The sequence below is a fragment of the Pleurodeles waltl genome, chromosome 8 (assembly GCF_031143425.1).
Source record: "Pleurodeles waltl isolate 20211129_DDA chromosome 8, aPleWal1.hap1.20221129, whole genome shotgun sequence".
In the NCBI taxonomy this organism is placed as follows: domain Eukaryota; kingdom Metazoa; phylum Chordata; class Amphibia; order Caudata; family Salamandridae; genus Pleurodeles; species Pleurodeles waltl.
Window position 1 is genome coordinate 531,083,814 of NC_090447.1, and position 27,282 is coordinate 531,111,095.

Sequence of the window (27,282 nt, forward strand, 5' to 3'; positions counted from 1 at the left end):
CAGCTTCTGCATGATGCCTGGCAAACCTAGGCCAAGACACTCGCTAAGTTAAGGCCTACAATTAAGAAGTTAAAACATACTTCATAACCCTTGGTATGACATATTACTACATTAATCTAATACATTTACAATATTTCGTAAGGATTAATCTTCAATTAATACATTTTGTGTACACTGCTGGCCATTCTTCGAGGTCACAATTTCAAACTTGTGCATTATTTTTCTACGTTATTTAATTTTCTACAAAATGCATTATTCAAAACACATAAACACTCATTAATAACTTCTAATTAAGACATCTGCTTCAGCAATCCTTCCTCTGGTGACTAAATGTCATCACACCAAATTTACCACCCACAATTCTATAGCTCTATTTCTTCAATATTTTGTCTCTTCTTTGAATTTCCCCTATAGATTTTTTTCCCTTTTCTTCCCTCCTCTGATTCCTCTTAGACCTTTTCAATTGAATTATTTTGCATAATCACCATATTCCTAATAGAGAACCCACTGCAACTAATATCCCTGTATAATTTTCAACGGCACCCCATTTCTAATACTACTAAGCCATTTTCCCACTGAAGCAAACACTTTACCAACCGTTTCCCAAACACCTGGTTCTTTCAACTCCTTCAAATCACTACTTGCGTTAGTCCGATTAGTAAGTAAGGGCCATATGTACAAACACATTTTCCCATAGACATAGAATGGGTAAAACCCTTTGCTACATCTGGCCCTAAGTCTCTTATCTCTTTACTGTTGTTAGGAATATATGAGCAGCAGTGCCTAGAGTTAATCATTTTACAGACTCCGCCATCCTTCGCTAAAAGAATGTCTAAAGCAAGACAATTTTGAAGTCATAGCTCTGTCCGCAGCCAATTCAGTATCTATCAGGAGTATAGCCCCTGAAAAATTTGTCAGCATGTTATCCATAATAGTAGACAACTTTCGAATCTTGATCGAATTCAGGATGACTCCCACTGAAGGAATCACCACACCAAATAGATCTCCCACTATCGCAGAAGAGGACTTCCTCCTCTGTCTCTTATGATGTAATTCTGTCACTTTCGGAAACTTTTTCAAATCCTCCCTCTGGTAAATCTTTGGGAAAACTATCCCCAAATAGCATGTATCATACCATCCTCTTGGAAGACGGTAATAAGCATTAAGTCCACAAATATAATATATTCCTTGAATCGCAGGGTCCTGGCCATTTAACATAAATGTCCATTTACTCTGAAACAAAAACACAGGCCTACATTCACTCGTATTCACAAATAGTGTCAGTGCGCGACTTTGGCCTATATATATATACAAAGCTTCCCTATGTGTAATGCATCTAAAGCTAATTTCCCTTGAGTTTTAATTGCACTATAAGCATATTCATTCTTATGAGTCCTTTTCCCTAAGCCTTTTTCTAATTTCTCTTTCAGTGCCTTTCTTCTGTCATCAGTATGATCTAAGAAGCTCTTCTCTAAAGGTGTAAGCAAGCATGTTAAGTTGTTTTTATGCGCATATGCTGTCCCAAACGTTAGTGTAGGCTCAAAGAATTCTCTAACTAATACTATGTCAGTATCCTTAGCTATTCTACTCAAATACCTAATAATAGGAACAAAGGAAAACACAACATTGTGATTAGAATAAAATACAGAATATACTCCTGTTTATAGAACCTGGTTAGTAACGGACTACAGCTTACCCCATATGTTTGTGGAAGACTATGATAAGTGACCCCTTCCTCGACTAATGAAGGAATCTGTGTACACACAAGACAATGCTTTACCTCTATCGTCTCAACATACTCATTCAATAAGCGATAGAAAACGTTAGAAGAAAGTTCTCCTTGCGCATTAGTATAATCATGCACATACTTCTCATCTAACTTAAACTTCTCTAAAACCATTAGTGTGGTAGTCTGAAAAGCAGAAGTATGGTTGTCTCCTTTCGCACCAAGAACAGACATACCCACAATCAATACCATAAACAAAATCCCACTCATAATTGACAAACCAATGCTCATATATTTACAGGTCACATCAAAATCTTGACTTGGAACTTCCCTATCAAAACAAAAAGACATAAACTCCTGCTGCCATTCATTTGTAGTTGCATACGCCCATTCAGGACCTGCGTATCTTCGACTTGCTATTCTCTTTCTTTTCAACTTTTGATCACCTTTCAGCTCTCCTTCACTTAATTCTTCCTTTCTCGTAGTATGTACTTCTTCCTCTATCGTTGGTTCGACAATCACCTCTTTCTTTCCTTTTCTCCACTTGCGATTTCGGCCACTTAGCTCCTTTCTGTGAACCTTCTGTCAGTATTCTCTTCAGGATTGAACTTGAATCCTTTTCTTTCTGTATGGTGTTTTCTCTTGACGGACCTGCAACTGGTTCAGGAGGAGTCTGACCACCTTGACTTTGATCCAGCTCAACTCCTTCACCTTCTTGGCTGGCACTTACTCTCTTTGTCTCTCGGTAACGTCTGCTTCTGGGAGAACCCCCTCTGAACTAGGCTCTCCTGCTGTTTCAGTTGCAGTAGGTTCCTCAGCACCCTGCTGGAGGTCTCCACCCTCGTCTCTCACAGGAGTGATGGACCCGTCTCCAACGAGCTCAGGTTCAGCTTCAGTTCTTTCTTGCTCCTTTTCTGGTGCTGTAATTTGTCGCACAGTTGTTGGTACTCTCAACAACGCTTCGTCATGATCCAGCGGACATAGCTTTTTCTTTGTGTGACTCGCGTGAATCCAGTTTGGGATCCCAACACACTTCACAGCTGTTATAGTCGTTAGAGCCACTTGGTATGGTCCCTTCCAACGAGGCTCCAAACAAGTCTTTCGCACTTGCTTTCGGACAACAACCCAGTCACCGGCTCTCAGGTTGTGCCCTGGATCGTGGATCGTGGATCGATGGCAGTTTGGTGGCCTCCACCTGCTGAGAGAAAGAGCGGACTACATCAGCCAGACGCTTGAAGTAATCCAACACCATATCCTCTGTAATGTTGACAAGTGCATTTGCTGGACCTGCTGGCAACCTCATTGCTCGGCCCGTGAGGCTCTCATGGGGGCGACAATCCTGTCTTCCTGTCAGATGGTTTCTCATTGACATCAACATCAAAGGCAATGCATCAGGCCATTTCAAATTCGTAGCTGCACACATTTTTGCAATTCTTGACTTCAGAGTACCATTCATCTGCTCCACTAGTCCTGGTGCTTCAGGACGGTAACTACAATGCAACTTCTGCTCAATGTTCAATGCTGCACATAATAGCTTAATCACCTCATTATTAAAGTGCTTTCCCCTATCTGATTCTAAAGAGATCGGAAATCCTTAGTGTGGTGTCAGTTCCCCAAGCAGCAAGTTTGCTACAGTGAGGCTATCATTTCTCCGTGTAGGGTACGCTTCAATCCAATGACTAAAGATGCATACAATCGCCCACACATATCTCAAACCTCCACACGCAAGCATCTCAATTAAATCCAATTGCATTCTGCTGAATGGACCTCCTGCTCTTCCAATGTGGCTCAAATTAACCACTGTCCCTTTCCCCGCATTTAGTTGCTGACAAATGACACATAGATGGCATACTGCTTCAGCTGCTTGTCTAAACTTGGGGTTGAACCAATCAATCTTGAACAGACGAACCATGGCATCCCTCCCAGTATGTGCTTGACCATGATAAATCCTTGCCATCTGGGATAACAAGTTATTTGGCAAAACCAGTTGACCCTCCTCAGATACCCACAACTCATCTTGTCTCTGGACACATTTCATTTTGCTCCATGAACATTTCTCCTCTTTGTCCACATTACTCTGTAAAGATTTTAACTTTTCTAGATGTCAATCAGTTTTAATGCAAAACTTGCACTTGTAGTGTCTTCTTCCGGTAACAATTCCCACTTGTCTTTAAGTGAAATACAGTTCAATGTGCAAAACCTTGCGACTTGATCCGCGTATCCATTTCCCAAGGACACGTAGTCCTGTGACTTGAGATGTGCACTGTATTTCACCACGGCAATTTCTTCAGGCAGTTGAATTGCATATAACAACTCCTTTATTCTTTCACCATTTTTCACTGGTGATCCAGTATAGGTCATAAAACCTCTCTGTGACCACAATTGACCAAAATCATGAACTATTCAGAATTCGTATTGACTATCTGTATAGATAGTGACTCTCAATAGAGCAGAAACATGGCACGCCCTAGTCAGAGCGGCCTACTCTGCCACCTGAGCAGAATACACTCCTCGAACCCAGGAAGCTTCTAAGGTACCTATAATCGTGCACACAGCATGTCCTGCTCTCAGTGTCCCTATGTTGTCTCTTAGACAAGAACCATCAATGAAAATAATTTGGTCACTTTCTTCCAATGTGGTGTCTCTAATGCCAGGTCTTGGTTTTCTGCGCACTCAGTTACTTCGAGACAATCATGTTCCACATCTTCCTCTTTTTCAGTTTCAGTAGTATCACTTGGAAGTAATTTGCCGGGTTCAGCACTGTACATCTTTTCAATATCACATTTGGGGTACTCAAAATACTCGTCTCATACCTAGTTAACCTAGCACCAGTCAAGTATTGAGTTTTCGTCCTCGTCAGTGAAATCTCAGTCGAGTGAGGGACCATTACAGTCAGAGGATATGCCATCACTACTCCTTCACACTGTGAAAGACTCTGACCAACTGCGGCAACTGCACGCAAACAACCTGGTAAGGCTGCTGCACCTGGGTGTAAGGTAGCTGAAAAATATGCTACTGGGCGATGAGCACCTCCATGGACCTGCGTTAAGGCAGACAATGAACATGCATCACGCTCATGGCAAAACAATGTGAAAGGTTTTGTGTAGTCGGGCATACCCAACCCTGGAGCTCTGTACAAACGCTCTCTAAACTCAGTGAACGCTTTCATCTCATCCTGGTCTAACACTATGGGATTGTTAACATCCTTATAAGTCAGCTTCTGCAATGGTTTTGAAATCTCTGACAAATTTGGGATCCATAGCCCACCATCCCCAGGAACATTCTGACTTCTCTCTGTGAAGTCGGGGGACTTCTCTGCAGATTCATGTTGATCCTCTCTCTAGACATTTTTCTTGGCCCTTTCTCAATCTGGTGACCCAAATAGTATTACCTTCTGACAGTACTGCAATTTCAGTGGTGACACCTTATGACCATACTTTGCCAAATGATTCAACAGGGCAATCGAGTCATACTTACACTCATCCCTTGTCTTAGGTGCAATCAAGAAGTCATCAATGTACTGTACCAGAGTCGATTGAAAAGGCTATTCTAACGACTCCAAAATTTTTTTAAAGATCTGGTTAAACAAGGAATGTGACTCAGTGCACCCTTTGAGGAAGTCTACACCAGCAGTAGACTCGATCTAGGAATATGGAACTAAAAATAAATTGACTGTCCTTATGATGAGGCACAGAGAAGAATGCCTGTGACAAAGCAACCACTGTGAACCATTCTGCATCGCATGGAATCTGAAACATTATTACTGCTGGATTGGGCACTATGGATCAACATTTGACCACAATGTTGCTTATTTTTCCTCCAATACTGAACAATTTGAACCATCCCACATGGTTTCTTCAAACCCATTATTCGTGAATTACATGGACTGCTTAACACCTCCTTCAAATCTCCCTGCTTCTCAAAATCTGCAATTATCTGAGCCAATTTCATCAGGACATCTTGTGGCATGTTGTACTGTGGAAGCTGCGGTAAAACTGCATTTGGCTTCAAGGTAACCTTAATCTCCCCCCCCCCCCCTTAATCAAACCCACTTCTTTCCCTGTCAAGTCCCACACGTTCTCTTGCACTGTTCCCTGCAAATCGGAATGAAGCTCTCTCACTGAATATCGGGGAAAAAACTCAATCAAGGGGTACTCCTCATTTGTAGTTTCACACTCAGTTTCTGGAGCTGGTTCTTCCTCATCACTATTTGTCCGAATCTCAATTCCATCATTTGAGCAAGTAATCAAACACTTTGTGGGTTATTCTAACTTTGGAGGAGGTGTTAATCCGTCCCAAAAGTGACGGAAAAGTGACGGATTTACCACCAGCCGTATTACGAGTCCATTATATCCTATGGAACTCGTAATACGGCTGGTGGTATATCCGTCACTTTACCGTCACTTTTGGGACGGATTAACACTCCTCCAAAGTTAGAATAACCCCCTTTGTCTTACACAACAAGTCCCTACACAGTAGGGATACCGTACTCGAATTGCAGACCACAAACTTATGCAGTCCCTGGAAATTGGCAATCTCTCCTTGCACTGGATCTGTGATCGGATTTGTCAAAAACTGATTCGCTACTCCCACAACCTGAACTGTCCTTCCTGAAAGGGGCAGATTCAGGACTTTTGCACTTCTTACAGTAGAGCGTGTAGCTCCTGTGTCCACCAGGAATGAAACTCTGTGACCCATTGCCTTTCCCCTCACATACAGCCCTCTCTGATCTACTTCTAAAGAAGTCGCGAGCACACATGGCTCCTCATCTGAACTGCCACTCATCCATTCACTGTTTATTTCATTCTCACTGTGTAACGGGAATTGGTGCACTGTGTTACTATTTCTGTCTTGTCTCTGACCTGTTGAAAAAGCATTATCTGTTGCTGCTCCATCTGGGCTTGAGGTATCTGCATTTGCTGTATAGGATCCAAGGGAACTTGCTGCTGCATTGGCTGCAACTGTGACATTTGTGCACGGGGAATTTGCCCCTGCTGCATGGGCTGGAAATTCTGCATCTGATTCACATTATTCAGAAAATTTGGATTAGGACCCCTTAACCTCGGTCCTCTCACATTCTGAAATGTTCTGATGTCGTTACCTTGCTGAACAACACCCTCTTGCACCTTCATCGGACAATCCTGCATCCAGTGTCCCACGGCTCCGCAAATGTAACACAGTAGCAGCATCTTCATTCCCTGTACATCATTCTGAACCACTACAGTATTTGAATCCGAACCAAGATTCATGTTTCCTCCACTACTCCTACCTCTCTTTTGAGGATGAAACATGACATTTCCCTGCTGCTGTGGTATCTGTTGCACAAAATTTCCTTGCACTCCTTTTTGAGCTGCCTTAATCTGCATCACCATTGCCTTCTCTTTCAACTTTTTCTGCTTCAACTCAACATTGTCACTACAATATTTTGCATACTACAACACCTCATCAATTGGCTTTGCTTGCCAGCAAATCAAATGACTCCTAATCATCTGACTTGTCTCAGGTCTCAGTCCTTCCACAAATCTTAACACAAAATGCAGCATGTCTTTCGGCTCAATTGCTTCTTTGCCACTGTACTCATTGAACACCTTCAACATTCTCTCATAATACGCATGTCTCGACTCCTTTATTTCCCGCACTGTCCTATCAATCCTCTGCCAATCAATATTTTTGGGCGAAATCCTCGTCTTCAGGAACTCAATCACCTTATAGTAATATTTCATTACCTTAGGAGATGGTGTAACTGTACTCTTATCTCTCTCCGGTTCACTTGTTGGCCAATCTGCAGCTTTCTTACACTCAACCCACAAATCGGCTGGAACCACTATCTCCAGTAAGGTGTTCAAGTCTTCCCACAAACATTTTGCAAGCTTCACAAACCTGTCTGTCTGCTGATACCACTCTACTGGCTTATCTCAGTTTTGGATAATCATTCGTAATTGATAGAATATCACTCCTGCTCCAAGGAACATGAACAAAATTTCCCCCCTGGGGTTTCTCTCATTGGTAGAATCTTTACCGGATCCTTGTCCTGTTGTACACTCTTAGTCACTTCTAGCGAATCTCTTTTCCTTTTCTCTCTTTTCTTTACCCATCTGCCTTCCCACTCCTCTAATGCCCCCCAAACCTGAGCACTCCGTAATAATTCTTTAAGGTGCGCCTTCATTCTGGCCAACCTCATGTGTTCAAAATCCTTTTTTCCTCACAATCTAATTGGTAACTTTTCTTCAAATGCTTCGTTTTCTCGATTTCTATGCCATGCTTCTCTTCCAATCTCTGATGCACTTTGCCCACCTCTGTTGTGATTCTCGGGCATGAGTATCTCAACTCTGCTTCTGTATAAGACTCTAATCTATTCATCCCCATTGTTCCCTCACCTAGTTCACCTGCTTCCATGCTCAATCTAACACAATTCGATTGCTCCTCACCTTTAGAGGCATTCTGTGGGGGTATTCAGCTTGTCTAACCATTCAGTCAACTGCTGAGCTGTCAAGCCCTGTAACAAAATGTTACTCGTGTGCACCAGTGGCACATGTTGTACCACTGCATTCGGTGTCTGCTGTGTCAATAACTTCAAGTTCGGAAATGCACTAGGTCCATTCACAGTATCTGGAAGTGCAACAAGTGGACTGAGATCTAATAAAGATCTCGATCCATCAAAAGTCTGACCCATAGAAGAGACTACCTGTACTTGCTCATTGGGTCCCCTCCTTATTAGACTCTGGGACATTTCTCCTTGTTCACCCATAATTGGTTTCTTCTGCGCAAATAATGGTACTGCTGGACCAACAGTAATCAGCAGCGATATTGCATCTGGGGCTGTTCTGGCACCCGTACTCTGTGGGAGAGTAACTTCCATACTCTGATTCATCATTGGAGTCAAGTCTGACTGTGTCCCTGTCGTTAGCGTAAACCTTGGCATCCCCTGCGGCTGCACTTAGGGCAACAAACTCCGAGTCAGCTCAGCCTGTATCAACATTGGCCTCTGAATCACTTGCTCACTAGGCACGACTAAGTTCAAAGTCATCTCTAAAATTGGCACATGAGGATAAATTCTCTGTATCGGTGGTGGATGCATCTTTGCCTGAACTACTGGAGTAGTCCACACATAAGGACTACCTTGCACCACACCCTGTGTCTGGCTAGCATTAACCTGTACCGAACTCACTGTCCCCGTTGCATGTGCCGGGGCTGTTGGATCAGCACTAGTACTTGGACCACTCTCATGCACCTCATACGGTGGTGGTTGATCTCTCAATATCTTTGTAACAAGATCCTTGGCATCTGATTCTTCCTCCACTATGGAAGACTTCCTTGCTTCCTTACTCTCAGACAGACTTTTATTAGTCTTTCTAGTTGCTTTATTCCCTTCCAGCTCATCCTCCTGTGTAATTGCTGGAAACAACCTAACTCCTTGCAGAGTCTTTGATCTCCACCTTTCTGCTCCGAATCCCGTTTAGCTTCCGCTAAAGTCTTTTCTAACCTTCTTATTCTTCTCTCGAATTTAATTTGCTGTTGCTGTCTAGCTACCAATTCACACACTGCTAACCCCTCGAACTGTGCTGGTCTTGGAAGGGGCTTCGATTCATATAGCGCCATCCGCAATTGCTCCAAAATTCTCAAATTGAACGTCCCATTCTCTGGAAACGTTAAACTCCCATTTTTCTCGGTCAGCGTGCACCATTGTTTTAACCAAGGACATGGCGCAACACCTCGCTCCTCCATCACACTGTAAGCCAGTGTATTCTCTGGCGGGGTAGGCTCTCCTACATTCGCTCTAATGTACGTATCTCCCCTTAGGGCGCTCTTCAATGCCTTGAAAAACTTCATCTTTTCTACTTCTGTTTATTCAAAATTAAATTAGGAAATTACTTTTAACTCCCAAGGTTCCTTTCACCCATGTTCTCTACCAGTTGCCTCTCACGGATTGCTGCCAATCCATGCACGACCCTTCTCACTAACTGATCTATCCCAGCGCAGTTCCAATGACATCACACTCACACATACTGTGGCTGACAAAGTCTTGCGGTTCGGCCTCCTAAACTTCGATTCACATGATACTAATGCAAAATAATGCAAGCACTAATCGAAAACAAATCTGCTGGTTTACTACAGGAAGGTAACACAATCGCTTCAGAAACCTTACGGATTTTCACTGATGGCCCTTTCGCTCATGTAGCTATTCCTCTTTCTCGGTTTCCCAGATTCGCAAGCAAAATCCGACCCTCAAACTTTACTCTCAACTGATCAATGAGTCTGTCCTGGTGCACATAGGACTTGCCAAATCTCAGTCGAAATTTTCTCTCGCCCACTTAACTCTCACACTGACTCGTTGACCACACCTGATCAACCTACTAAACCAGACAAATTACAACATATAACCAAGTGTCTCATACACTTTTCCAATATACTCCAGAGTCTTAGACCACACAGGGTCCGCACATCAACAACCACGTGGACAGTTTTTGAGCACAAAGCGCCACACACATGTGAAGTTCGATGACTACCCTACTATCATACTGCGGAGTATGCACACTCCTACTAAAACTTAATTTGGAGTACGCAAACTCCTTAAATTCTAACCTACGTTACAATCCACCTGCGATTCGTATTAGCTGTGCAGGCGCAACCTATTTCTCTCTGTCACTAGAATGCCAACAACATACCCAACACTACTAGCAGGATCCAGGATCTGGGAAAGTCATTTCTGGCCTTAAGGAAACATCATTTTCTCACCAATTATCATTTTGAAAAACAAAATCCAAATCTCAAAAATATAGAATTCTCAATGGCTGTCAATCACCTGTCATTTAAAGAGACGAACCATCAATCTCTTTACCACAGTTGTTAACACCCTATACCTGACACTTATGGGTAACTCCTAAAGAGACTAACCATCGGTCCCTCCACCATAACTATTAACATCTGTCACCCTGTACTAAACACCTATTGCAAGCTCCTAAATAGACTAACCAATAGCCTGCTACCATAGCTGTTAGCGTGTCGGTCCTTAATAAGTAAACTTACAAGGGGACGCTTATAGGTCGAGGACCCTTTTACCTCATTTAAGATGTTTTTACCATAGTTCCAGTACATAAACAATAATCAATACATTAAAATAATCATTATTCAATAATCAATGGAGTCAGTAATTATCACACACCATGACTTTTCAGCCATGGATAACCACACCTTTTGGTTAAAGTTTATTTCCCTTATATTAACAATGCTAAAGTCATGTAGATTAATCTTAAAAATCAAGTCAAACGCAATTAATACTAATATTGGTTAATCAAAAAGACGCAAGAAGCATAACCTAATCAGAGCTTGAATCACAATACATTCTAAAGCATCTGTACAAATCATTAGCAAAGTCGACTTCAAGAGTGCTACATAATCCATAGAGTTCAGCAAAATAGTTTGTCAACCATTTGCCTCAGCAATTTGTCAGTCATCACGTAGATAACCTCAATGAATCCAAATTAGCATCAGCACGTGGGGCTTCATGCAAAACAAATTAGGACACAAATTTAGAAAACATCTAGCTGAGGAAAACTATCAAAACAGTGCAGTTTGTACCTAGAAAGAAAAGGCATAAAAATACATTTAGTCATATTGTCATATCTACCTATCCACGGTATGGGTCAGCAAACCGAATCGGTCTTCGTCATCAGGTCATCAATCGATCAGCAACACATCAGGCTCTGTCAGAGAGTATGAGCCCAATGACAGAATCTCAAATCTCTTCTTCTCAATATCGCATCTCATAACGAGGTAAGATCTGCTTAAAATCTGGTCTCTAGTCTCGCAATCTCAGCTGAAGTCTTTTCCCTCGGTTGCGTTGTTATATCAAACTATCCCCTAATTCCCAATTGGTCAGTTAATAGTACGTTATTACTCTCCACAATAATTTTCTTATACCACATTTATGAATTCTAATATTTCGCTTTTCACACGTTGTTGATTGGTCTGCTTTACGATGTTCTCATCATCCGGCTCGTCAAGTATCAAATTTGTTGCATCTTCCTCTCCAGTCAGTGTCTTCATTGTCCCATCATGGGAAAGAACTTCTTGCACACATTACATACAGCTTAATACATTTTAAGGACACTGTCTCCTGTTAGTTGGTTCTCATAGAAAGATTCGGCTAAGCAATTTATTAAAACAATGAATATTTCACAATTAGTTCACTCTGTCAGCATTTTCTGTTAAACGCCAAGAAATACAACTTCTGCATGAGGCCTGGCAAACTTAGGCCAAGACACTCGCTAAGTTAAGGCCTACAATTAATAAGCTAAAACATACTTCATAACCCTTAATATGACGTATTACTACATTAATCTAATACATTTTCAATATTTCGTAAGAATTAATCATCAATTAGTACATTTTGTGTACACTAGTGGCCATTCTTCGAGGTCACAATTTCAAACGTGTGCGTTATTTTTCTACGTTATTTCATTTTCTACAAAATTCATTATTCAAACACAAACACTCATTAATAATTTCTAATTAAGACATCTGCTTCAGCAGATTCAAATCAGTCGATCTAGCTTGATGGCCTGCGCCAAAGTTACTTTGAGGGTGCAGGCTTCTTTGATATAGTGGTCTGCTCCACCCTCCGGTAAGTCCTGCCTGGCATAGAGGTCTGTGTAGAGATCCCGGAAGGCCGAGGCTGTCTGTCATATATACCATGCTGTTCTCTGGTGTAATAGTCCGGATGCTCGTAGCCTGTCTCTGCGCTTGCAACTTGTTTGCCAGAAGGCGACCACATGGCTATGTCATAGAAAGTAGAGATAAACAGTGAGGCACTTCCTGACTTGCTTCATAGTGACGTGAAAGATGGCATTGTGAAAGGGGTTCAGTTAGCCACTGGGGTTAACACCTAAGTAGCAGAGGAAATGTTGGGATGTGTTTGGAAGTCTTGCCAACATCCTCTTGCTGACTAGAGGGTTGACACCTATCTGTATGTGTGATATAGACACAGGTGACAGTCTGCCAGTGAATGGTAAGATGTACAGAATGTCTGACTGGGTTCAGGGATGTATTAAGATGGAGTCATTGAGAGATCAAGTAGTCCATGGTCTAATTCTGTGGTTCTAGTACTAAAGCAAAGGTCTCCTAACTTGCAGTTCTGTGTGGACCACTGAGCCCTCATTGAGGTAACCAAAACTGATTCCTGTCCAATCCCAAGAGTGGATGAGCTTCTGGGTCTGTTAGGTGCTGCAAACTACTTGAGCACCTTGGGCTGAACAAGTGGATTTTGGCAGATTGCTTTGACACTGAATGCCAAGGAAAAGACTGCGTTTTCCACACCACGTGGGCTGTATCAGTTCAAGGTGATGCCCTTTGGGTTGTAGAATGCTTCTGCCATTTTTCAGAGCCTGGTGAACCATATTACTTCATGACTGGAAGAGTTCTACTTGGCCTATCTGGATGAAATTGCGCTGTTCAGCAATTCATCTCAGGGTCACCTGAGACACCTAGGACAGGTATTGCATAAGACATGAGGAAAAACAGACCATCAAGGCGTCCAAGTGTCAGGTGGGGACAGTCCTTTGTAGTCTCCCTTGGGCATGAGGTAGGGAATGGGAAGATTTACCTGTTGAATTTCAAGATTCAGTTTGTGATAAAGTGGGAAGTGCCTGCTACCCAGGCTGAAGTGAGGGTCTTTTAGAACTCACCGGGTATTACAGGAACTTTGTGGCGAGTGGTGGAAGTATAGTTACCCCATTGACTACTTGGACCTCCAAGAAGCAGCCCAGCAAAGTTATATGGACTGAGGAGTGTCGGGAGCATTTTGAAAACTGAAGAAGGAACTATGCGCTTCATCTGTACTGAAAGGACAGGACTACAGTCAGCCTTTCGCTTGTACAGACAGATGCCTCTCACAAAGGATTTGAAGCAGTATTGACTCAGCTGGATGAAAGAGGTAGAGAGCTTCTGGTAACCTTTATTAGGAGGACATTAGTACTTAGAGAACAGAACTGGGGGGCTATTGAGAAAGAGTGATTTGCCATAGTGTGGGTATTGTTTAAGTTCTGCCCTTATTTGAATGGCACTAATTTTGTGGTGCATATGGATCTTAAGACTGTGAAATGATTGATGGCTATGAAGGTACAGAATCCCAAGCTGCTGGGTTGATCTGTTTCCTTGTAAAGGTTAAACTTTGTAGTGGAGCACAGAGCCAAATTGAGCCATGGAAATGCTAATAGACTTTCCCACCGGTTTTACCAATCTGACCACTATACTCTCCAGGTTAGGAGTTGGTTAGGGGTATTCTGGTCTGGTAGGATCATCTGTTGCGATGAAAAAGTCCTCCGCTTGGTAGCAGGCATTCACCCCTGCCCTCAATACCAAGCTGTACTGATGCCTGGATACCTAAAGCTGACTTTTGTTGTCATAGGCAAACACAAATCGTGTGTGCGCCGTTACATGGGCCTATCTCATGGACTGCATTATTGTTGTATCAGGAGGGTCGTCCAAAGCGCTACCCTCCTTGTAGTAAAAGGATGCTGCCTTTACCAGGAGTCAAGCAATAGGAGCACGGTGGTGGCAGCATACCTTGTAGTGATCAGTAAGAGTGAACAGGTCCTCTTTAACCTGTGTCCATGGAATGGGGCCTACAGACTCGCTCATTCAAAGTTCTGCCATTGTGTCCTAAACTCACCCCATGGCCTACATCGGAATGATGTGGAATGCTGTGCTGCACATAATTGGTGTATCTGCAAAGAATGTAGGTGTGTCTGGGAAAAGTACAGTTCAGAGATAATGCAGCACTGTGCAGTGTGTGCATGATGAATGCATGTGCTGGGTGTATGTGTCTCTGTGAGTGGTACAGTACATGAAGGGTGTAGTGCTATGCAGTGTATGCATGTTAAATACATATGCTGGCTGCATGTGTGCCTATGAGTGATGCAGTACATGAAGGATGCAGTGCTTGTATGTTAAATGCATGTGCTGAGTGTATATGTGCGTGTGAATGGTACAGTACATTGCAGACCATAGGTTGCATTTTAGGGAGACCCAGAGCTGCATGGTGAAACTTAGGGAGAAGAGGTAGATAAATCCCCCAGACAGATTTGTTTGTTGCTGGGGGGGGGGGGAGGAATCAAACCACTTGCTCTGGAGCATGGAGCACCAGTGGTTGTGTGCTTGCCAAGACCAGTGTGCCCTGTGAGTTAGAGGAGATTGTTGGAGGGAGCGAGGCTCTGTGAGGTTTCCCTGAGAGAGGTGTGCAAAAACAGCTGCTGCACTGATCAAGTCATTGCCCATGTGCAGAACAAAGTCAGCGACACCTGTAGGCCAGAGGAGAGCTGCTGTGAAATGAGCCGGTGGCATCACTGTAGTGATAAGGTTGGAGCTTGTGTGTAGTGAGGTTTCAGTGATCCCATTATGCCAGGAGTACCTCAGTGGATGGATTGCCATGCAGAGTGGGCCGCAGCCTATGCGTGGTGAACCGCTGGCGACCCAGTGTGCCAGAGGGGACACCTTTGCAGGCATCTGTTGTGCTGATCGGGTCAGTGCCTGTGTACAGCAGAGATACGGCGATCCCTGAACGAGGGGTGGAGGGAGGGAGTAGAGTCACCAGAGCTATCAAGAAGTGTGCCAGGAGTATTGCCGCAGGTGTGAGACCGCTGTGTGAACCTGTATGCACCTACACCTGCATAAGGTATCCACATCGAGAACTTTGCACCACCTTCCTTCCCCCCACTTAATGTTGCCCCAAGTGAATGTGGAGTAACCGTGATTGCAAGAGCAAGGAGGGCGTGGGACACCGCAGACTCCATACAAAACACTAAATCAATGACCTCAAGAGTCTGTGTAGTTGTTCGTGAATGTAGTACTTCTCTTAGTGTTGGTAGCGGTAAAATTAAAATACTGCTCTTTTTTCATAAGAGTATTTGGTTGGACAATTTATTGCTGCTGCTGCGCATATCTTAATTTGTGAGCCTGTGTTCACTCCCTGTATCTATCTAAAATCTTCACCCCCATGGGAGCCTTAGACTGCTCTTACCACGCTAACCCTAAGAGTCAAGGCTGAATAAGTATTTGGCACAGTTCAGTATCCGTAGTAAGTCGGGCCACGGGACTTCAGACGTAAAAGTACTCAACCCCCACAGTTGGGCCCAGTAATCCCTGCTTGCACAGTTGTCCTCTGAATGGGGTTCTGACAGTCCCCTCCCAAATTTATTGCAAATATTTGTATATGTATGTATATATATTATTATTATTTATTATTTTTTTTCCTGCCATCTAAACTTCAAGATGAATTGATTTAGAGAGGTGTAGATTTACCAATTTTGACTTGCAGTATTTCCTTCTGGCGTAGTGGTGGAACTTCATTCAGATAAATTATGTGGCATTACAGATACTAAGAATAGAGCAGTACTGTGCGTGGGAGTTTGGGTGCAGGAAAGGCAAATGACAGATCTATGCTGCAAATCTGCACTTTCAAACTGAGACGAATGTAGTGTTGGTGCATGCAAAAATATTTGTGCCCAGTACTTTGTGGATTTCTTACACACCTTTTGTTGATCGTTTTTCATTCACACGCAGATCAACATTTTGTCAGACAAAAAGGTAGGCGTGTTTTTTTTTCTGTGATAGAAACTAAACCCATCTCCACATTTTTTGGGATGTAGGGGAAAACCTCTGTCTGCAATTAAAGTTATTTTGCCTGTTAAGGAAAAAAAAACATCACGTCACGCTTTTATTTATGGCTTGGTGCATTATAACCTGCGCGATGCTGGACAGGTTTGGATTGTGGCAAAAAATAGGCCCAGTGTAGAGTGCAGTGACATAGATTAGATTGTTTCATAGTACTGAAGTGGCGTAGAGTGGAGGATTGCAGGGTAAGAATACAGTTGCGCAATTTGGCATTGAGTGTAATGGTGTAAAGTAAAGTGGTTTAGAAAGCAGTGGTGCAGAGTAGATTAGAGTGGCATACAGGATTGACATAGAGTGGTGGGGCATAGTTGAGTGTTAGAGTAAAGTGCATTGGCGTAGTCTATTGGCATAGAATATAGTGGTGTAGAGTGGAGTTGTGCATATTAGATTGGTGTGGCCTATACTGGAGTGGTGAAGAGTGAATAGGCATAGAGTAAAGTGGTACAGTGTGGAGTAGCGTAGAGTGGTGCAGAGTGCAGTGGTGTAAAGTGGAGTGATGCAGAGTAGAGTTGAGTGCAGTGGTCTGGTGTGGAGTGGTGAGGTGAAGAGTAGAGTGGAGTGGCCTAGAATGGAGTATTCATGGTGTGGTAGCACACTGCCATTACAGACAACACATTTTCAGTTGACTGACCATTACGTTTGCACATAGACATACAGTTTTCCTAATAAAACTATACAGTGCACATACGGAAATGTGTGGAAAATGCATCACCTAGTTTAATGAATTGTTTTGATCATATTAAAGTATGTTTCCATTACAATTCATGGATAACAAAAAATGTGCTTCAGTTGTGCATAATTGTGATAAATTCCGAAATACATAAACAGTTCATTTAAACGTTGTCATGTGGAAGAACAAACACTCTTGCCTACGTCCCAGTATCTAGAAATATTGTCACATAAATCCTCTCACTGTGAAGTCAGAGAAAGAAAAGTAAACAACCGCCCTTGGAAACAGCACCCGACATTTGACCTCAGTCTTTGAATGCACATCAGATGTGGTGAGAGAAAAACAAGATTCAAAGGCCTGTTAACAGAAAGCGAGTTTGTGGGAGAATACAGAAAACACAGTTTAGGCAACAACAGTAGGGATGAACAGAATCTGGAGGGCTTAAAGCAAATAAAGCCAGCAAATGAAAAGGCATAATGTTATTGTAATCAATGGGTGGAAGACATTTCTGAAAGTCCGTCCCCAAGATGTCTTTAGCAAACGAGGCTGTGCCATCTGGTAGGCTGCGACCTAAAAACGGTAACACATTGACCTGTCAGATCAGCCCTTCAGGCACTGCCTGCTTGACCTATATATAGGGCAGTCATACCCAAAGATGGGACAGTGGTTTGTGATGTACTTCGGTACATCTTAGCCTCCTGTTGAATTCTGCGACCCATGCCTGCCAAAACATTTAGAAATGCAAAACAAGCGGGGATTGGAAATAGATGTAAATCATTCCATTTGTATTTTTACTGTTTGTAAATGCAGCATTATGTATGTTGTTTTTGAAAAAATTTAATTGTTAGTGTGTGACAATAGTGGCATAGTAAGGGTGCACTGGGCCCTAAAGCGGGTAAGGAAAATGGCCCCCATAAGTCTGGGTAGGAAAAACCTCAGTAATTTGGGTGCAGAGGGCCTCTCATTGCCCTTGGCCCCGGTGCTACTACACCTCCTGCACCACTGATTTCTGCGCCTTTTCTGTGGCAGTTTCAACAGTAACACAGCTCGAGAGAAGGTGCTTTTCTGAGGTATTTGCGTGGAGAGACTGAAGAGTGTAGGACGTGGGTTCCTGTGTTTGTGACAGTTGCAGTTACAAAACATTGACTGTTGAGGGGTGGTTTCTTGCTTCACGTCGGTTTCCAATCAGTCTTCTTTTGTGAGCGTTTCAAATTTACATGTAGTGTTGCTAGCACGTGCATTAAGGAATGTTTACTGTTTTTCCTCTAGATGGAGACCCTGACAACTACATTGCATATTATAGACGGGCAACCGCGTATTTGGCCATGGGCAAATCTAAAGCTGCAATTCCGGATTTAAGTCGAGTGATTGAATTGAAACCGGATTTTACATCGGTAAGCAGCGCAAGAGCAAACAGTGGCATTCATCGCCTCGTCAGGGGCAGTAAGCGCTATATAATATATAATTTACAATTACAACCAGGGCGTATACTGTACTCTATTTGGGTAAATTATGCTCGTGTTCTTAAGCATTCCTGTGATAATACCACTGTAGGTCTTGTACATTCGAACCTGTTCTTTGAGTCACCTAATATTTTTAGGTTTCTCCTACAGGAAGCTGTACCTGTGTGTTGGTGATCTCATGTTACCAATACACATACAATAGAGTGGGCCTTTGGCGTTATTTAAAAGTTGCCGTTGCATGGATAGTCTGTGCTTAGACAATCGCCTCTGTGATAGCCTCCGATCTGTGCTGCCTACCCCCATCCTTGATGACTCTTTGCCCACACTTCCTAAGTCCCTGTACTCCCCAGTGCTAGATGTAGCCCCTTTGCCGTACCCCACTTCCCATGTGATTTCGATTGCTGACTCGCTTGTGTTTATTGTTTGGTCGTTGTATTCTAATTACACAACCATTGGCAAAGCAAAAATACGAGCGAGCTCATGCTTGTTTGTTTATTTGGTTTGACATTTTCAGCACACAGCCCTGTCTCTTTCGCGTTTCCCCTGCTGTGCCTTTCCCCAACTTGCTGCTACCAGGTGCTCCATTCCATACACTGCTCTGACTTGTGTAACTTTCTGTGATTGCTACAGATGCCAAAGGGTCGTACTAATGATTAAAATAACTTGATGTCCTTAGCAACTAAAACATTAGCGGAGCTTCCCAACATTGCGGCTCCAGACATGCCCATAATTAATAAACACATACATTGAAATCCCTTAGGATACCCTACAATACTAAGAGCTACCTTGTGACAGTCGGAGTAGCAGGATTGCCCAGGGTACTTCGCAGCAAGTAGTCCAAGAGTGAGAGCTGCATCCAGGGCTCATCAAGCTATGCTGTGCTATACACCACGCAATGAGCTTTAGTAGGTGAACAGGCCCCACGCTGGGGCCTTAGTGGAAAGGGAGTGGTTGGCCGGCCATTCTGTTTTAAGGTCCTCCGCACTGCCGCCTGGTGAATCTATGTATCTGGTATCTCTTTAACATGAATCTAGACAAAATGCAGTGAAGTGCTTCGCATGCTGAAAGGCAAGCATAAAGTTGGTATGTGATATGAGAGGAAGCTGAGTTGTTAGCATTTCAATGTATTGTGACGAAGTGTTCTTTAAAGAGATGAATCTTCAACTCTTTCCTAAATTATAGCAAAGATTGGCGGTCCTTATGGATACGGAGATGTTGTTCCAGGTGATGTATGTGAATTAATAGAAAAACGAAAACTAAAAAGTATATTGGAGGAAACCAAATCATGGAAAACCAGTTTTAAGGAAATAAACTCAAATAAAAAATGGAAGGAAACATTTTAAAGAACAGATAATTTTAAGAAAACAAATCCCAAATTACTTTATACTTGGGTAAAGTTTAGGACAGCTAGGGTATTTTTGGTTCAGATATGGCTAATGTTTAGGGGTGGTCAGGGGTTTTTAGGGGTCAAGAATGGGTGGAGTTCAAGCACAGAAAGGGTTTTTTAGAATTCAGTGATGAGTGGAATCTAGGGGTTTTAAAAGGTTTTCTTTTAGATATCAAAAATGGGTGAAGTTTATGGGTGGTGAGGTGTGTTAAGGTTCAGTCATGCGTAGAGGTTGGGGTGGTGAAGAATTTAGGGTAGGACTGGGTAGAGTTTTTAGAATGAAGTATTTTTGAGATTCAGGGATGGATGAAGTTTAGTGTTGGTGAGGTTATTTAGGTATCCGGAATGGATGCAGTATCAGGGAGGGGATTTTGGGGTTTATGGATGAGTAGAGTTTAGGGTTATGAAGAATTTTTAGGGCACGAGAATGGGTGGAATGCTGGGGCTTTGAGAGGTTTTAGGGTTCATGGATGGTGAAGGTTTTTAAGGTTCAGTGATAAGTTATGGGTGGTGAAGATTTTATAGGGTTCAGGATTGGATGGAGTTTAGGGTGGTGAGAGGTTTCATTGATTTCAGGGATGGGTGGATTTTAGAAGTAGAATGGGTGTTTTAGGGTTCAGGGATGGGTAGAGGGATGGGTAGCGGTTAGAGTGAAGAGTTTTAGAAGTCATGGATGGGTGGTTTTTAAGGACAGTGAGTATTTTAGCGTTCTGGGCTGGGTGGAGCTTGGGTGTGGTAAGGAGTTTCAAGCAGTCAGAGATGGATGGACGTTAGGCATAATAAGGGGAGTTTAGGGTTCAGGAATGAGTGGATTTCAGAGGTAGTGAGGGGTTTTACGATTCTGGGATGGGTGGAGTGTAAGAGTAGGAAGGGCCTTTAGGGTTCAAGGATGGGTGCAACCATTGTATTTAAACCTAAAAAATATAAACATGGCTAAACTACTTTTGAACAAACAGACATTCTATTAATTCGTTTCTGTGAAGAGGTGAAAGCCGTTCATTCTGAAACTTTCCATTAAACAGTTTAGGTGAAATGGTTTCTCAGTTATATTGTACAATGAAATTGTTCTTCTGTGAAATCACATGCAACTGTTCCAGATCCTGAGTGCATAGATGGAAAACGTTTGTTTTTTACACTTCTTAGTCTGCAGTCTGATGGTGTCTGGGCTGTGGGTGCACTGAGAACCTCAGAGATGGTGAACTTGTATGCAAAATAAGCAAGGGTTCTGGTTGTGATGGCTTGGTAAATAATGCAGCTAGTTTTGAAGATGATGCAGGCTGGCATGGGGAGCTAATAAAGTTTCTTCGGGGTGGAGGTGATGTGATCATATTTCTTCCAGCCATGGATGAGTCGTGCTGCAGTGTGGAATGCAAATCCATTGTGGAGCTTGGGAGGCGTAAAGTAGGGCATTTCCAGCATCCAAATGCTAAAGTGCAAGTGCTTAAATGCCAGTTCTGAAATCACATTCCGGCTTTCAGGAAACAGTTTAACTTTCTTTGAAAGAGCAAGCTGGTACAAGACCATCTCTGTTTTCTTTTTGGCAATGTGTTAATTAAGAGAAGGGTTAGTGTCAAGGGTGATTCCAAGTGATTTGGCATTCAGTGAGAGTTGGTGTTCGAAGCTGCCAGGCTCCATGTCATTGAATCTGGTTTTTACTGTACCTTGTTTGTTGTTCTTGGCAAATAGGAATTCTGTCTTGGTGCTGGCCAACAGCACATTGTGAGAGCTTGTTCTGTACAGAGTCTGCTACTACTGAGGGATTCTGGTGTGCAGGAGGTGGCTACACTGGGTGCCTATGATGGGTTATCCTGCCATTTTGGCACTTTCCGGACAGGAACTGAGACTCCCGTCTGCCCAGCCTCAGTAGTGTGGCATGGTACATTGAAAAGTCACAGTCCATAGAGCACTTATTCCTTGCAGCCAATAAGACACAGCTGGCCAAGCCTTATTTTGTGGGCTTCTTCCTTTCCTTTCCTTTTTTACTCACTTCTGGATATCAATGCTACCATTGAATGCTATAGTGAGTGGTGAAGTGGCAGGCCCCACACTTGGAAATCTCAACTTTTTATGCGTGTCTGGTGCTTCTCATTATTACCCCTACAGCTGTCCACACCATCTCAGCTAACTGAGCTTATCAGGAAGTGCTTCTCTGTGATTGTCCAGAGTAAAGGGAGAATTCCATATGTGCCATTCTTGATTTTTGTTATTTTCTCCACCGAGGTCACCATCACTGCTTAGTGTTTCTCCACCCCACCACCTCCAAAACATAACCTGCTCCTCCACGCTGTCAGGTGCTCTCTGGGTGTCCTGGATTAGCCACTTACTGTTGCAATTAGTTTTTCTAGGCCTGGTCCATATGCCACAATCTGTTTTGACTTAGAACACTGCTATAACTACCTTCACGTAAGTGAGATTGTATATTTCAAAAACACATTTTTGTAACTTTTTTCCAGTGATGAGAGATGTGCTACGGGGTGCATCAAAGCAGACAGTAATTCTTTTGGCTCGGATAACAAATCAACACATTGCAGACATTCTATTATGTAAAAATTATTTCTTAGTCATACAAAATTACACTATTAAGAACATTCCTGATGTTTCCTAAATTAGTTGTTTAGGGTCCAAAGTGCCATCTCAGTAGCCTAGAGATAATCTTTTATACAATGTATTTTCAGTGCTTTAAGGGCAGTATAGTGCTGGATTATTACTATCCTCACAATATTTTCCCTATGATAAATCTTGCAAATACAGGCAGTTAGAAATGGGGTCTTTGGTTGGCAGTCAGGTTACCCCCTGTCCAAGTAAGGACCCTCACTCTAGTCAGGGTAAGTCACACACAATCCAAATTATCCTGTGCCCACCCTCTGGTAGCTTGGCACTGAGCGGACAGGCTTAACTTAGAAGGCAATGTGTAAAGTATTTGTGCAATAAATCATACAATAACACATATAGCACCACACAAATACACCACACAGTGTTTTGAAAAATATATAATATTTATCTGGTTAAATGCAGGTCAAAACTATCAACGATGCAATAAGTAAATGTGGAGATATCACTGAAAAGTGATATCAAGTGTCTTAAGCCTTCTTTTTAAAGCAAACAAAGTCTCTTTCAAGCACAAAGTAACTGGTTCGCGTGAAAAATCTCTACAAAGGTCCGCAGAGAAGGAGCAGTGTGGAAACCAAGGGGTGTGCGTTGATTTCTCGAGCCGCACACGGCGATGCGTTGTTTAGTTTCCACGCAGGGGCGGTTGTGTGTCTATTTCCGGCGCTCAGTCGTGAATCCTCTTCGTGTTGCAGGGTTTTCAGATGCCCTGGGGACTGTGCTTGGATTTCCTGCGCTGGCAGGACGAAGTCACAGGAGCTGCGGCAATCCGGTGGGCGTTGCGTCGTATTTTCTACCGCACGGCAGGCTCTGCGTCGATTCCTCTCTGGAAGTCGGGTTGCGTCGTTCCGGCTCTGCTATGAGTCAATCCAGCGGGCCATGCGTCAAATTTCTGGTCGCTACGCTGGCGCTGCGTCGATCTTCTGGTTGCAGGGCCAGGCTGGCTCGTTCCAGTTCGGCGTGCAGTAATATTTTCACCGCTGTGCGTCGTTTCTGGCAGGCTGTGCGTCGAATTTCACAGCACAAGGAGTTCTTCTTGAAGAGATGAAGTCTTTTTGGTCCTGAGACTTCAGGGAACAGGAAGCAAGCACTATCCAAGCCCTTGGAGAGCACTTATTCACCACAGCCAGAGAGCAGCAAGGCAGCAGTTCTTCACAGAAAGCAGTCCGGTGAGTCCTTTGGGCAGCTAGGCAGTTCTTCTTGGCAGGATGGAGGTTCTAGTTACAAGTTTCTTCTCCAGGAAGTGTCTGTGAGGTAGAGTGTCTACCCCAAGAAGTGTCTGAGTTGGAAGGGGCAGAGGCCCTGTTTATATACCCAAATGTGGCTTTAAAGTGGGGGAGACTTCAAAGAGTGGTTAAGAAGTGCACCAGGTCCCCTTTCAGTTCAAACCTGTCTGCCAGGGTCCCAGTAGTGGGTGTGGCAGTCCTTTGTGTGAGAGCAGGTCCTCCAGCCCTGGAAGACGCATACATCTGCATTTTGAATGGAAGTGAGGCTTAATATCCTGTGTTTGGGGTGTGTCTGAGTGAATGCAGAAGGAGCTGTCAACTAAACCCAGCCAGACGTGGTTTGTAAGGCACAGAAGGATTTAAGTGCAGAGAAATGCTCACTTTTTAAAAGTGCCATTTCTAAAATAGTAATATTAAATCCATTCTGACCATACTAAATATGACCTTCCTACTCCTTTAAGATCAGCAGCTACAACGCAAACAATGTATGAATGAGGGCAGTCCCAGTGTTAGCCTATGAAGGGAGCAGGCCTCACAGCAGTGTAAAATTAATTTAGGAAGGGGTTTTACACTACCAGGACGTGTAAACTACATAGGTACATGTCCTGGCTTTTGCCTACACAGCACCCTGCCCTATGGGTTACCTTGGGCATACCTTAGGGGTGTCTTATATGTAGAAAAAGGGAAGTTTTAGGCTTGACAAGTACTTTTAAATGCCAGGTCGAATTGGCAGTGAAACTGCACACACAGGACTTGCAATGGCAGGCCTGAGACAAGGTTAAAGGGATACTGAAGTGGGTGGCACAATCAGTGCTGCAGGCCCACTAGTAGCATTTAATCTACAAGCCCTGGGAACACACAGTGCACTCCGCTAGGGACTTATAAGTAAATTAAATAGTCCAATTGGGTATGATCCAATGCTACCATGTTTGAAGGGAGAGAGCATATGCACTTCAGCACTGGTTAGCAGTGGTGAAGTGCACAGAGTATTAAACCAGCAAAAACAGTATCCAAAACTTGGAGGCAGGCAGGCAAAAAGTTAGGAGTGACCACCCTAAGGCAGTCATGACTAACACAGGCGATCCACTAGGAATTTCTTTTGGAACTTAACAGGCACGTTCATGTCGTCATTTCTTGACTTCTCATTAGGAGTCTCCTTCATCGTGACCAGGTTTAAATTCAAAAACGTGTTTATTAAAACAGATGCACCAATGTAGCAGAGAACTAACTGCCTTGCACGTGAAAGAGACCACACCAGTTTTTCAACAGCACAAAGCTAAAATAGTTTTGCAAACCTTGGCCTGTGTTCCGTCCTTTCTGCACATCCTAAGTCATTTGACTTCAGCAATGTAGTGGTCAGTTGCTTCTCAAGTGAAGAGCCCAAATCGGCTCCTAAAAGCAGGGCATCATGTGACAGCTATTAGGTATAACTTGGAGTACTATTCTATTGTAGATTTTGTATAGTGCGTCATACCACTGGCAAGGCCACAAAGTTCTCTGATTAGAATTCTGTGCTTGGTGCCCTTTAAGATTGTGTGGTTGGTAGGATGTGGGATAGTTAGTCCTTTGGTGAGGTGTTGGGTGAGGTGTGTGTTCGAAGATGCGCTTCAAATGTGGTGTGGCAAAAAGGACTATCAGCGTATGCATGATGGGTTTCTGAGCAGGGTGAGAATAGAAGCAACTACACGGTGGTACTTACCTATCAATTTCTGTGTTACATGATTATGCTAATGAACAAAGCTAGCTTTTAAATGTACTCTGACATTTGGGAGGATTATCTATTATTCTTGCGGGAAGTGAGTTCTGTTGACCAGCTGTCTGAGCAGGGGAGGTGACTCCATCAGTTTGGATCTTTTGCAGGGATGTGGAATTCCTATCGCCCGACGCCCGGGACATCTTGTTTGGGGTCAAGGGCAACAAGTTTTTATGTTTACTTTGTCCTTGGGACAAGTAGGCCCAACCCCCTGCAGCACAAACCCTTTGGCTGCCTGATTACAGAGAGTGGAACTCTCTGCAGTTGAGGTAATGTGTTTCCTAAAGATAATGCTGTTCGAACTTGTATTTATGGTTCATTATTTGAAAGCCTTCATTATTAGGGTGAGTGCTGTAAATAAATGTTTTAAGGTCACACTTCACTACTGACGTTGGTTCCAGTACCAAAAAAAAAAAACGTGTATACACATGTTTGAAAAGTTTAGACTATAAGGCTAAGTATAATGCTCCCAGAATGCTCTCTGATTACATGCAAATGAAGTGTCATTTAGTAAAATGTGTTGATGCATGCTAGTATTTCCCAAAAATATTTCTAATGGAAAATCAGTGTAACCATTTTCAACACGATTATGGGAAGCATGAAAATAAACAAACACTGACAAAGCCAACTGATCTGACATATTTTTATAAGTCTTTTAGTTTCATCAATGCGTGTCTTGTATTGACATGGCTTTTGTAACACTTTATTGTTGTGGGAGCTACCAGTCCCTCAACATTGTAACAAACACGGGCAAGCCCCCCAAAAAAGTTTTTTGAACTCTCTAAAAGCACACCAGCAGCATAACAAAGGCCCCGCGGCCGCCCTCCAGGGGGCCCCTTCAGCACAGCACCTGCCCTGAGTGAGTCTGGAGAGGGGGCTCCTCCATGTTCTTTACAAAGGGGCACACTCCAGTTTAGTTACATCACTGATTGCCACTGTAGTTCCTGACACTGAACAAAACTACTTTGTGTGGCAATATGCTCCTTGTGGAAGAGCAGAATGCGATCACTCACAGTAAAGCCGGCCGAAAGAGAGAGAAATAGAAGTTTAATAAAAACAAAATGTCTTTGTTAACACCAGACCTAATTAGGGACCAAGACCCACATGTAGGTAGCTTTTTGCATGTCGCAAACAGCGACTTTCGCTGTTTGCGACATGCAAAAAGCACACTGCGATGCACAAACCCAGTTTGGCGACTCGCAATTAGTAAGGGGTGTTCCCTTCCTAATTGCGACTCGCAGTGCAATGTAGGATTGTTTTGTGACCGCGAACGCGGGCGCAAACCAATCGCAGTTTGCACCCATTTCAAATGGGTGCTAACACTTTCGCAAAAGGGAAGGGATCCCCATGGGACCCCTTACCCATTGTGAATGTCACTGTAAACATTTTTTCAGAGCAGGCAGTGGTCCTGTGGACCACTGCCTGCTCTGAAAAAATGAAACGAAAATGTTTCATTTTTCATTTTTCTTATGCATCTCGTTTTCCTTTAAGGAAACGGGCTGCATTACAAAAACAAAACTGCTTTATTGAAAAGCAGTCACAGACATGGTGGTCTGAAGTCTCCAGCAGGCCACCATCCCTGTGAGGGCCGCCATTCGCGAGGGGGTCGCAAATTGCGACCCACCTCATGATTATTCATGAGGTGGGCATTTGCGAAGCCCTTGCGAATCACAGATGGTGTCAGGGACACCATCCTACAAATCTGAACCTACCTACATGTGGCCCCAAATTCTTAAAGAAAGTCACAAAAGTGCACCCATGGTATATGTCTTACCCTATA

The 27,282-nt window shown here is 43.2% G+C and overlaps 1 protein-coding gene across 2 annotated transcripts in view; it reads left to right on the forward strand.

The window, feature by feature from the left end:
• The window catches only part of DNAJC3 (DnaJ heat shock protein family (Hsp40) member C3), a 280,281-nt gene that overhangs the window by 35,402 nt on the left and 217,597 nt on the right, over positions 1-27,282 (forward strand). For both annotated transcript variants that reach the window (XM_069204566.1, XM_069204565.1), the window contains one exon: positions 18,336-18,460. In XM_069204566.1, the coding sequence (XP_069060667.1) occupies positions 18,336-18,460 (125 nt within the window). The remainder of the gene's footprint in view (positions 1-18,335; positions 18,461-27,282) is intronic.